At 48.6% G+C, this 13345-nt stretch overlaps 1 protein-coding gene across 9 annotated transcripts in view; it reads right to left on the reverse strand.

Annotated features, from left to right (window-relative positions):
- Positions 1–671: 671 nt before the first annotated feature.
- The window catches only part of SHISA6 (shisa family member 6), a 238561-nt gene continuing 225887 nt past the window's right edge, over positions 672–13345 (reverse strand). For 2 of the 9 annotated variants that reach the window (XM_085077982.1, XM_085077983.1), the window contains one exon: positions 672–7207. In XM_085077982.1, the coding sequence (XP_084934108.1) occupies positions 6657–7207 (551 nt within the window). In that variant the 3' untranslated portion in view covers positions 672–6656. The remainder of the gene's footprint in view (positions 7208–13345) is intronic. The other 7 variants (XR_014855659.1, XR_014855656.1, XR_014855657.1 and 4 more) reach the window with 7 other exon arrangements.

A 13345-nucleotide genomic window follows, 5' to 3' on the forward strand; every position in this document is an offset into this window, starting at 1 on the left:
CCAAAGCCCTGCAGTCCAAGGATGGGCTGGCAGCAGCACCAGGCTGGGAGGAGAGCATTCCCTGCCCTCCCTGCACCCCAGGGCTGTGCTCTGGAAGGGCACTGACACCTCACCAACTCTGCCCAGCTCTCACAGTTCTTAATGTAAGCAAATTTGCATGGTGCTGAAGGCAAACGGATATGGAAATAGGAAATTTTACATTTCCTTCACAAAAGGCAACAAAAGAACCCAGCTGGACAGAGTGGTGAGGAAGCTCAGACTCAGAGCTGGTAGAAAGGAAAATGCAGTTTGACCCCTCTGGGGTGGCAGAGGAGCTGCTCAGCCAGACCCACCCTGACCTCCTTGGCACTTTCACATCCTGGGTGGGTGATGGGAAAAGCCCTGTGGGTGTTTGTGCTCCACTGCCAAGGGCAAAAGCAAAGCCCCTGTGGAAGCCTCACCACCGTGGGACATTCCACAAGTTCCCACTTTGCAATTCAAGGCTTTCTCAATGGAGACAATATCATGGATTATGGAGGCAAACTTAAAGAAGGGCAGCTTTAAAATACAATCATCTAGGCTTGTGAGACAACATTTTACAGCAAGTGGTAATGTCTCTCTCCTCCCCTTGCTTTTTCCTGGCAAGACGATGAAATGCAGTAAATAAATACATAAAAATAATGAGTCTTCCAGACCTTGCAGCATTCATTTTAATAGATGCTATTTAACTACACACAGAATCACAGATATCTACCTTTCAAATGCTGGTTACAAAGATTGGGAAGGCTGCCAACAAAATGGCTTTTATTTCCCCCCAATAGATATCAAAAAGAAACAATTTATATGTTGAAATTGCCTTTATTTTTTAATCCATAAATAGTTGTTACTGACAAAAGTGGAAAAATCCTTAAGACTCTAAATTTTACTAAACTGATAATATTTTTGTTTACAGTACATACAGAATGTGCTTTTACAGGTAAGTATAACAACAAGAATAATACAGAGAAAAACAGTCAAATACTGCTCATCTTGAAGCTTGTTTAATGGTTAACCAAGAGTCTGTGCAAAGTTACAGATACAAATGTACTTCCTCTTCAGTACTACTGTATAATAAACATGGAATCCATAAACTGGGCTAAAGCACAAAAATATCCACTTAACCCCTCTTAGGAAATATTGTCCCCCAAACTAAAAATATTACAGTAAGAAGTGTCTTTCTCAGAGCCAAGAAATTCTTGCTACAAAAATGTCTCAGGGGGTTGCAGGCGGGCAGGAGCAGCGGCGGAGCAGAGGGGCAGGGGGAGCAGCTCCTCCCAGCAGCAGGGTGGGGTGGAGAGAGACCTCCTGGGATGGAGAGAGACCTCCTGGGATGGAGAGAGACCTCCTGGGATGGAGAGAGACCTCCTGGGATGGGGAGAGACCTCCTGGGATGGGGAGAGACCTTCTGGGATGGGGAGAGACCTCCTGGGATGGAGAGAAACCTCCAGAGATGGAGACCTCCTGGGATGGAGAGAAACATCCTGGGATGGAGAGAGATTTCCCAGGATGGAGATAGACTTCCTGGGATGGGGAGAGACCTCCTGGGATGGAGAGTGATTTCCCAGGATGAAGACCTCCTGGGATGGAGATCTTCTGGGATGGAGATCTCCTTGGATGGAGACCTTCTGGGATGGAGAGAGACGTCCCAGGATGGAGACCTCCAGGCATGGAGATCTCCTGGGATGGAGAGAGATTTCCCAGGATGGAGATAGACCTCCTGGGATGGAGACCTCCAGGCATGAAGATCTCCTGGCATGGAGACCTCCTGGGATGGAGACCTCCCAGACATCATGTGGCCAGGGTGGAGACCCGGGGTGCTGGGAGCAGAGATCTCTTTCAGATTTACACTGACACACTCGGACAGCTCCGTCCAACTCTCCCCTCGCGCTGGGGAAGCACAGTTGGCTTTTCCCAGCTGGGATTTCGGCTCGGGGAGGGCACCTCTCACAACAGAGAGCTGGGAATGATCCCTTCTCCCACCTGCACAGAAGTGGCTGTTCCCTCAGGAGCAGCCCCAACGTGGGCTTATTGCTAACAACACTCACTAGGAAAATATTTAAGCCCCTTTCTCACACATTTCCCTTCTTTACCCTTCACTCAGCTGAAATACACCTGAACACGAAATCTGTTCGTGTTAAAGATATTTCAGCAGAGCCCCTCCTTCCAGATTAAGCACTAAATCTGAAACAAAATGAAGACAAGCTTTTTCTCCATGAGCTGAAGATGACAAATTGATCACGAAGAGAACACATACTTCAAACACAATTAAAGTTACACTGTTTCGTGGTGACTTTGCTTGTGGTGGTGGAAGAAGATGAGGATGTCTTCCCAGCTACCAGGAACTAACCATCTTTTACAAAAACCTGATGCCAAGCTCCTGCAGGTTCCTGGTGGGAATGCTTCTGAGAGAACAGAAATGTGCATGTGGGAAGCTCAAGTTCCTGGGAGCAGCTTTGCAGCTAGCCAGGCTCAGCAGACAGAAATTAAATCCAGGCCAGGGAAGGAGGGCTTACTCCCGGACAACTGTCTCTGTTTCTTCCCACCCACCCCCATCCCCAAGTAACAGATCATCATTTATAAAAGGAACATTAAAACATTGAAAAATATTTCATTATTTTCCTTAAAACACGATTCACTGGCATTAGAAGGCTTTTTATGACAAAGTTTCTGTTCCATGTGGTGCTGTGTGTGGTTCATTAAAAATAGTTTTCCATGTTTCGAAGAATGATTCAACACAGTTTGGAAGCTTAGATTGGTACAGGGTCAGTCAGAATGCACTGATTGCATTTTACAGTATGTATGTGTATATATTTTTGTATCTATATACACATACACAACCAGGGAGTTGTATAAAACCCAGTGCAGCCATCCAGGATGTGTGGCTGCTCAGGGAATGCAAATTATTATCAGCTTGTAGGAAATTAATATAAATTTTTCTACATCCCCCTCCCCCAGTCCCTGCACATGCACTCTGGGAACTGGGCACTCCCCAGGGGTGTGTTTGCACCTGTGGGTGGAGAAAAATAGAGATCAATTCTTCAGAGGATATGAGATTAATCAAGGCAGGTTATATCTTACTGTACAGAGGAATGTGGCTGCTTCCCGCTTTTCTCCTGAGTGCAGGATGTTGGGGTGACTCAACATGAGGAGAAGGAGGCAGGAAGGTCACAGAGCAGGAACAGCATCCCTTAGAGCTGCTGCCTGCCAGGACCCTGACCAGAGGGAGAGCAGTGGGAATCTGGGTGATCCCAGCCTGGCACTCTCATTCTGGGCAGGATTGTGACACATCACACACGATGTGTCAGGACAATGACAAACAAGATCAACAAAAACACTTTGCTGCTCTACAGTTTCTGCTGCCAGGGGATCTCAAAGCACTTCACAGACGTTATGGTCTGATCCCTCCATAGGATTGGCAATTCCCATTATCATCACCTGTGGACCATGGGGAACTGAAGTGCTTGGGGCCAGGCTGTGGGTTGTGACACTCAGTCCCAGACCAAGTGTTCGTTCAGTGACAAGGAGGAATAAGGGAAGAAAAATGACCTAAGGACACCTGTGTGTGCTGAAATGCCATTGCCCCATCTACCAACCCATTCCAGCACACAGAGCAAGCCGTGGGAACACATGGTGCCCAGGTGGTATCCAGGGCACGATTCCTTCCCAAGGAAATTTGCTGAACATTTTCTGTGGTGGTGGCAGAGTCCCTGAAGAGATTTGGCCTAAAAAGGCTCCTTGTGGGACACATCTGCTTGAAACAGCTGAGTGGGTGGAAAAAAGATAAGGAAATGAGGCTAAGATTTCTCTGGAGGATTCTTGCCCAGGTAGGACATGGCAGCAGAGGGCCTGTGATATTTGTTAGCCAGAATAGGAGAGGACACAGAGGTCGAATGGCCCAGGCACAGCTCAGCATCTGCACGGGCTACTTGAAGGAAAAATTTCCAAATTTGCATCTGGTCCACCAACTTCTTAGTTCACAAATGGAACATTTAGATGAAGACTAGAACTTGAGACACACAGCTATGGACATGGAAAGAGAGGAGTGTTTACCTACCCACAGCCTCCCACCGTCACCTCTTCTCCAGCTCTGCCACCACAGCTCCTGGATTTTACAGTGGACTCTGCTCTCCCACAGTGTTCAGATCTCCCTGGCTTTGCTTGGGCCAAGAGAGAATGAAAGAGCCCCAGAACCTCAGCAGGGGCTGCTTCCCCATGAGCTGTGAGAGTTTCTCTTCTCTTCACAAGAGTTACAAACTTCAGCTTGTGGGAAGCTCAGCAAGGGCAATGTTTTCACAGGGATTGTCTTCTGGGAGGAAATATCCAGGGACTGAGCTGAGGAGCTTGGAGGTAGTCAGGGGAGAGTAGTGTCCATCAAGGGAGGGGGCATGATGAGGTGTGAGCCTGTTCTCTCTCATCCCTCCCATGCCATGAACTGCCACCCTGATCCATAGACAGTTCTGGTTGTTGCCCAGAGGGATTTTGCCCAAGGCTGCAGGATCTGACCCTGGAGACTGTTATTTGTTCATTCCTTCCCATTTCAGTTTCCGTCAAACAAAGCCCCAGTAACCTCTCACTGATGGAGTCTTCTCAACACAGACTCCATCAGACAGGGCAGGATAAAGCTCTGGAAATAGGAGCAGCTCCAGGACAGGCTGGGAAAGAGAAAGGCCACCTGGACACCCCACTGAGACCCACCTGTAAGTGCCACTGGGGTAAGGACACATGCTCCTCCCACCTACCCTGCACCAGAAAATCCTGGTGCTGCACCAAAGCCTCCACAGGAGACTCACCCTCACTACCTACAATTGTTGTTTGCTACAGGACTGGACAGGGTGGGCTGGGAATGTCATTAAGGCCAGGAGGTGGGAGGTATTTGAGGGGAGGGAGAAGGGCAGAGCAAAGCTCAGTGAAGCCTAACAAAGAGCCATGTAGGGAAGGAGTCAGCATGGGAATGTGGGACATGAAGAGAAGTGCACAGGGATGTGCTCACAGCCTGAAGTCAGTCGTCATCTCACCCGGAAGAGGGAGAGTGCCTGCCTGGATCCATGGGGTGTGTGCATGTGGTGGGGCCTTGAGGGCACACCAGGGATGGTGTCCAGCACCCACAGCTACAGCCCTGGCTCTGGCTGGCCTTCCAACCCTCTAGGACCCTTTCCTGGCCGCAGAAGTGTGTTCTGGTGGGAGTTGGTTCTACAGAATTTGGTAGGAACACAAATTGAAGGGGAAAAAAAAATAAAAGAAAAACTGAACCCAAATCCAACAAAAAACCAAAGCAAAGCCCAATCTGTCTGGAAAGCCAAAGGTAAAACCCTCACAAATTCTGGACCCACGAGTCTATGTTTCAAAGATTTTACAAATATACAGTATCTAATTAGCATTATATCAGATATACAACATGCCCATTAATTATAATTATGCTGGATATATAATTTATATGCATGAAATGTAACTGTCTTCATGGTTAGGATTGGGACTCAGTGGAATTGGAATTTGGAAGGTTTTCTGGGAGGCCTTTGCAGGGAGAGAAAACCACGGCAAGTTACCGACCTGCTTTTCGGTAAACAGACACCCTCAGCTTTGTGCCTCTGCTAAGGGCTGGAAAAAGATTTGCTACATATGGAGTTCTAGGCTGCAAATGAGAGGAGAAAACGTTCAGAAACAGGGCAAGTGGGCCATGGAAAATGCTATCAGGAAAAGAAACTTCTGGGGTGAAATCCGGGTGTGGCAGCCTTGCCTGGCGGGGTCTCGGTGGGGTCAGGACCTCCCCCAGCACAGGTCAGCAGTGTGGAGCTGAACAGGGTCTGGTGCTTTAGCTTCAGCAGTGGCAAGAAGCTGGAGGAACAGAAACCCTCTTCCTCCTTTCTATTTACATGTTGGAGACACCAAGATACTAGAATGAGTGGAGAAAAGGGTCTAACAAGCATTTCAGCGTATTTGTGCTTATTGAACACATCAACCCCACTACTTCCTACACTGAGAGAGCAGGCGATTTGTAGGCACTAGTATGTTTTTATCTTATGAGTATATTTAATATAAACTAAAACTTTATTTCTCAGCCAGGCTATTCTTGTCCCTAGATCTGCCAGTCCCGTAGGAAAGTCTGCCCTTGAACTTGCTCCAAGGGTGACAAAGAACAGATGTGTGGGTGCTGACGGGTGTGGAGCAGCCTGGGGCTGACCCCAGCAGCCAGAACTTCCCTACTTGCTACAGAAAGACCCAACAGGAGGACCAAGAATGAGGCCCCTTCCTGCCAGGATTGGGGGGGCTGCATTTCCTCCTTCCTATCTCAGGCTGCTTCTCCTTGGAGCAACTGAAAAGTCCTGAATTCATGGAAACAATGGGATAATGCAGGTGAGCCCTTGGAAGGAGCCATCGATTACTATGGCTTTCTTTGACAGAAACTGATGCACATCAGGAAATTTCCTCTGTTATCCCTCACTAGTGTCTGACTGCTTGCTTCGGTTCTTCCTGTGTCACTGATGAAGGGGTGGCTTTAAAAACAACGTGGATGGGACTGTCAGAGAAGTCTTTGCAGACACTGAGTTAGTAGAGGTTATCTTGGCCTATAAGGCCACTGCAGAACAGGGTGCTGTGGCCACCCCAGTCCTTAAGGAGTATCTACAATGCACTGGGTCGTGTCAAACAGTCACCTCGGTTTTGCTGGCGGTGCGGTAGTGGTGGTGGTGGCCGGGGATGTAATGCAGCTGTTCCACCGTGTTGTGCCGGCGCGAGGCGAACGCTTGGCGCTTTGCCGAGGTGGGGTTCATACTCAAGGTATTGTACAAGTTATTTGAGGCACTGGGATGGGGGTGCATTTTTGACATCCTGTAGCGATCCAAGACCGGTGTTGACACAAAGACATCTGTGTGTGACAATGCCCTCGACATGGACTGCTCGGGGTACCCCGAGCGCTCCGGGGACAGCAGTGGGTCCTGGGAGTGCAGGCGCTCTGCCGACAGGAGCTGCTCGTCTGACAGGATCCGTTCATAGGACATGCTGAACTCCTCGGGCATGATCCTCTCCGGGGACAGCACTCTGTCCTGGGACATGGCCCTGATGGGACGGCGGGGCCTGTCCCTGTGGTTGCTCTGCTGGGACATTTTGATGACGTTGATGGGCAGCGTGCCCCGGGCTGCCAGGTCGGGCAGGTGTCTCCTCCTCATGTAGTACTCATCAGCCTCTTTGTCAGCTGTGGAAAGGGAGAGGGAGAGGTCAGAGATGTCAGAGTGCTGTCCCACGGGGTGAGAAGAGGCTGTGCTCAGCACTCAGCCTGGAGCTGCCCCTGGGGACACCTGAGGGGCTACAGACATGGACATCCCTGTCAGCAAGAGTGTGTGCTTTGTCACCCAGGGCTTATGGCAGAGAGAGGAGGGGGAAATGCATGGGGTCAGGGTGAGTCACTGGGCAGTGCATCCCACCCTCCTGCACCAGGGGACAACACACTCCCTTTGCTGCCAAGGCCAGACTGTGGCACCATGTGATTTACACAAAAGGTGACTTAGAGAAATTCTCAAATGTCACCTTCACAGGAAAGAACACGGCAGGTGAGCTGAGCAGGCAAGGAATTTCCTCATTTTCCCATTTGAGGAAATGCACATCTCACCCCTGGCCTTAGACACAGGTATTCCCTGGAGTCCATGACTGACCTCATCACACTTCAATTACCATATTTAAATATTTGTACATGTGATAACAAAACAGGTTTGGTGGTCGTGGGATGGTCTCTGAGACACTGGATCAGCTGCCTAAGGTTTCATTTCCTATTTTTTTCAATCACCCTTAGTTGATATAATAGAATTTATCCCATGGAACATTTTGTGCTCATTTTGCTGCTCCTGCATCTCAAATGATATATCTGTTGCTCTGAAATGCAGCACACACCCCACACACACTCACCCTCCTTTTTTGGCTTTGATAGAGATGCTGCAGACTCAGAGAGGATGTTGGCTAATGTAGCTGTATCGTGCTAGATCCCTGGAATTCTACTGCAGCTGCAATGACCTGGTTCAACCAACTCATCACTGGAAGAAGCAACTCCTCAATTGTTTGAGATTTTTAAAAAATCAACAGCAGAAACACAAAAACTTTCTGGTTAACCCATTTGATGTTCATATGCCATGAACTGTGGTGCTAGGATCACTTACCTGGAAGGAGGCTTGGCAGTCCCTGGGCAGCCTGAGCTGTCCTGCTGTGTGTGGCTGCAAAGCCCAGAATGCCATCCCTCCCCAAAATTCCACTGTCACAAGGGGGAGAGCACAGCTCTGGCCTCCGTGGGTCAGGGGATGGAGTCACATTTAATGCTCCACACTGATCATCCCTGTGAGCCTTCTCCCTCAGCTCTCTCTCTGTTTTCTGGATGTGTCCAAACGCATCCCACTTCCTTTCTGGCTCATCAGTGACTTCAGAGCACCTCAGAGTGAGACCCACCCCAGACACCTGGCAGGGCCCTTCCTCTCCTTGGAGAAGGCAGCCATGGTGTGCAGGAAGGGGATTCCTCATGCAAAGGCAGAGGAAATTTCTCCACCTTACAGAGGAAATGAGGCTTGCTTCAAAGTAACCTCATGGGAACAGCCTGGCATGGAGTCCCCAGAGCTGGGAACACTCACAGGACCAGCATGGACTTTTTCTCCCAGGCTTGAGCCAAGTGCTGATGGGCAAAGATGTCCTCTCCTACATGGCCTTGGCCAGCTCCTGGGACCTGACATAAAATTCCTTTGGAAAGTCATTTGCTTATAAGACAAATATGATGAAGATCTATGATAATGATAATACAGAGGAGCCTAGTTTATTTTCTGAGCTCCAGTATTTCAGTCCATGGGAGGTGATGTAAGATAGGAAAATATCAGGTGGTGGAAGAGGAAAATTTCCCATGCATGGAGATTCTGAGGATGTTTGAGTGATAAAAGAGCAAAGCTCTGCTGCAGGACAGAGTTGGGGCAATCATGAGGCAGGTGAGGAAGGTGCTCTCTCTTCCTGTAGGCCTTCAACAGCCTGGCAATTAAATATGGGTGGAAATTTCCTGTTTCTTCTGACACAGCCATCAGTCTGAAGGTTTTGTGCACCACATTGGCTGAGAGTTGAAGACAATTGACTGCTTGGCCAGAGCTCCTGTGATGGGTTCTGATAACATCCCAGAGCTTTGCTCACAAGATAGCAGATCCACATTTTAGACAAAATAACTCCTCAGTTGGAAAATCTAAGGACACTTTGCTGCCTCAGAGCCCCAAAATATATAAACAACAGTGAACTGGGGGGAGCGAGCTTGGGGGGGTTGACCTCATCACCTGAAGGTGAAATTGGAGGATAAAACCTTCAGCCAAACCCTGCAGAGCTGTGCTGGATCATGTCCCTCACTCATGTTCTTGTCCCCTCTCCCACATCTTCCCTTCCCTGACCCCCACGGCTCTCTGCACAGCCCAGAAGAGCCATGAGATGCAGGGATTGATTCCCTGTCTCCCATCCAGAAGAAGGAGCTGAGAAGATCTGTGCCATGGCCTGCTGGCACCGTGGCTGCTGCCAACGCCTTCCTCACAGCCCACACAGCCCCATCTGAGGGCACCCACAGATCCCCTGTGCTCACTTCCTGCTCGTGGGATTTGCTCTCCAGAGCACACACTGGAGGAATGAGTCTTTATTTTTCACAATCCAACACTTCTTGGAAGGATGTCTCACTGCAAATGTCAGACAGCAGCTCTCCTGGCCTCGAGCTCTCCTGTCTTTAAAACCACCTTCCAGGAAGCCTGAGGGCTGGGGAAATTCCATATGGCCCCAGGAACTGTAGGCATTTTCATTCTATACTGTGCCCATAGCTAGAAACCACCCAGGGTGTGCACAGGCTCAGTAACGATGCTCCAGGCTGGCTGCAGAGTGGGAATGAAGCAATTAGCACTCTGGCACTAGGCCTCTGCTCTGGATGAGAGGACTTCCACTGGATTTGCCCAAGTGACTCTAAATAGATGTAATTAAAGCACAGAACATCCCAAATGGAGATGTGCTTGGATGCTCACACCTGGCTGTGGTAGTTGCCAGCAGGAGCTAAACCAGCTTATGTGAGGTTTACAGCCCTGAGTCTGCCAGAGAGGTGGCACAACCAGCTGATTAAAAGTGGTCTGAAGTTGTTCCTTGCTAATTTAGATAAAAAATGCTGCATGCTCTACACTTCAAAACATTTTGTCCATTAGGAGCATTAAAAACACCTTTTCCTTCCCTCTCCCACCCTGTGACCCTTGTACAAGTCTGTGCAGCCTTTTGCTGGCCATGGCTAAACTGATTTCATTTCCAGGTTTTCATTTCTAAGCTCACTCCAGCTGTGCCCCCCGTGGTGCTGAGGGACACACGGAGGAGGGACATTTCCAGGTGGAGAAAAACTTCTCATCTCCATCTCAAAGCAATCAGAAGAGCCGGAGCAGCCGTGTGTCACACCCAGCAAGCTGCTCTAGGCAGCACCAGACAGACATTTTCCAGGCTGTTGGCTCTGAGGGGGTGTCAGCCTGAGCCAGGGATGGAGAATGAAGCCTGACAGGAATGTGCTGCATCACACACGTGCCTCGAGCCAAGGGAGAGCTCAGCACAGCTCTGCCACCACAGAATTCCTACACCCAGGGACGGCAGGGAAACAATTCCAGCTCCAGGCTTGGGGAAGTGGAGCTCCAGGAGCTTCACCCACTGGGTGGGAACTGTGGAGATCTGGTTGCACAGCTGGGCAAAACCAAAGTTCTTCTGGGAACTGAAATCTTGGAATCACAAGATTCCAAGGATCCAAGGTTTGTGTTGGAAGAGATCTTAAAGAGATGTTAAAGTTCCAACTGATGCACTAAGGATTTTTAGCTTCTATTTTTCCTGTATCTGTAGTTTTGGTGTGCAGCTCTAGGCTCCATATAAAGTGCTAAAAACCTCTGTTCCCAGCATTTTAGACAAAACAGTTCCTCTCAGCTGGGAAATCCAAGGACACTTCACCACCTCAGAGCCCCAAAATATGTAAATAACAGTGAATTGGGGGGAACAAGCTTGGGGTGGTTGACATCATCAGCTGAAGGTGTAATTGGAGGATTAAGGCTGATATGTTAATAGACAAAACTTATAAAATATGATGAGTTTGTGACTTTTTGTCCATTTTGGGTGTAGCCTCTCGAGTGGGCTCTGTCTGCCCTGAATGTACCTGGAAACCTTCAATAACTTTTTCTACTTTTGTCTAGCCTCTGTTTCAGGTAAGCTCTGTTCAGCATCACAACCCCTGCCATGGGCAGAGAGACCTCCCAGGCTGATTCCTCTCCCCCTCATCACAGCAACACAATCCCTGGGACAGTGAGGCTCTGATCACTCTGCCCCTTACCTTGTCACTGATGGTCCTAGGAGAGTGGATATGCACAATTTTAACCCAAATAAAATTCATTTTAACCAAATAAAAACTCCAATCCGGTATGTTTCTCCATCAAGGATGTGCGTAGAAATTCAAAAATTTGTCCTAAGAGGATTCCAAAGGACCAGAAACTGTGAGCAGACAAAAAGAAATCACTGGTGTAATTGCTTGAGAGAAATTTTTCTACTTTTAAATCGGTCCTGGGTCTTCACTTGTGTTTTTCAAACATTTGGAAGTGAAATTACTGGAAATCATGCTTTCTGCACAATTTGTAGGCTTTTTTCATAGGTTTTGGTTTGGGTTTTTTCTGCCCTCTCTCTCCTCCTTTGGCAGTTTCTAGAACATTGACCAGGGCTGATCTCACAAAACTTCAGGAATGCTTGGGAGCTTCAACTGCCTTGGCTTTAGGATAAACTGATTTGGGATTTTTTTGTATGTTGGGTTTTGGTTTTGCCCCACTCGGAGGGAGATCCCCAAATTAATGCTATTGCTCACACATTCCACCTCCACCTAAGATGCCACTGCAGAAAGGCAGAGCAGAGCTCCTCTGGCACTGGTTTTATAGAAAAGAGGCACATTTGTGATGTTCTGGGAAGAGAACATGGAAAAGCCAAGGACAGTTTTTCTCCCTGTTTCTCCTGGTTAGAATAGGTGCATATCTATGTGTATGTGAGGCACTCACTGTAATTCCTCTGCTTTTCCTAAAGGTAATTTCCCTGGATTTCTTGCACTCCAGCTCCAGCAGGTTTCCTCTCTGGACTTGTCTCTCCTTGTTTTAATTGCCTTTAACATTTCCAAACTGCCCAGTCATTTGTGATGATTCTCCAGCTGGTACCAAGTGGTTTAATATGCCTGAAAATGCGAGTTTCCTTCCTGACTGACCTTTCTCACTTAGCTGGAAAGAGCCATTCCCTGGAGCACTGGGCAGGATGGAATTAATCTGGCTGCTCAGGACGGAATTAATCTGGATGCTCAGGATGGAATTCATCCGGCTGCTCTTGCTCAGCTGCATTCCCACACCATCCCATCAGTGCCCTTCCCACCTGCCAGGGCTGCCAGGGGTACCCAGCTCCTCAGAGACCCTCCCAGCACACAGGTAACAGCCCAGGTGGGTTCCCTGCTGTCTGTACCCTGAAGGAAAAGCCAGGGAGATAAAGAGCCCTGGAAGAAGGAAGCTCCCTGTTCATGTGGGACTTGGTCCTGACTGCCTTCCAGAGTGTTTCCTACTGCTCCTGAAGGCTGTGCATCCCCTTCAAGCCCTTAGTTTGGAAAAAGAAAAAGCCCCAGTGCTGCTTTCCCACAGGCCAGGCCAGGTGGGTGCCCTACCTGCGAATGAATCCAGGTGAGGAATTCCACCCCAGCCCAGCCACACTCAGGATGCAGCAGGAATTCCCTCCCTGGAGTCTCCTGAAGTGGGATGTACTGAGCTGTGGGCATCACAGACAAGGGTTGGTACCCAAAAGGAGTCACCAGGGCACCTCAGGTGTCACCAAGAGCCTGGGAGCTTCCCAGAGGTCCCATAGATTGTCCCCCCTGATTACAGACCATGCAGCACACAGGGGATGGCTGATGGCTCTGGGGGGACAAGGTGAGGGGAGGTGGAGCTGACCCTGCCCTTGTTCACTCTGTCTCCTCATCTCTGGCAACAAGATATTAAATATTATTTCCTCTTGGATAAGCTTTGGTTATTAAATTTAGATATTCTCAGGCAGAAACTGTCTTTCACGATCTGTCTCTGCTAACTGGAGGAAAATAAGTAACCTTTCCCTGCCTGGCAAGCCCAAAGAAACCCTGACAAGCAACTGAAACATAGATTTAAAAAATATCTAATGCTTTTTATTTTGCTCAAATAAAAATGTTACATTTGTTAATGAGCTCTGCATAACGTTTTTTTTTCCCCTAAGCATGACAGGGAGTCCATTGGAAAGAAGTAATTTTAAATAAGAAAACTGAAGGCCCAATAAATAA

Source organism: Lichenostomus cassidix, chromosome 18, assembly GCF_008360975.1.
Source record: "Lichenostomus cassidix isolate B80296 chromosome 18, HeHo_3.0, whole genome shotgun sequence".
Classification (NCBI taxonomy): domain Eukaryota; kingdom Metazoa; phylum Chordata; class Aves; order Passeriformes; family Meliphagidae; genus Lichenostomus; species Lichenostomus cassidix.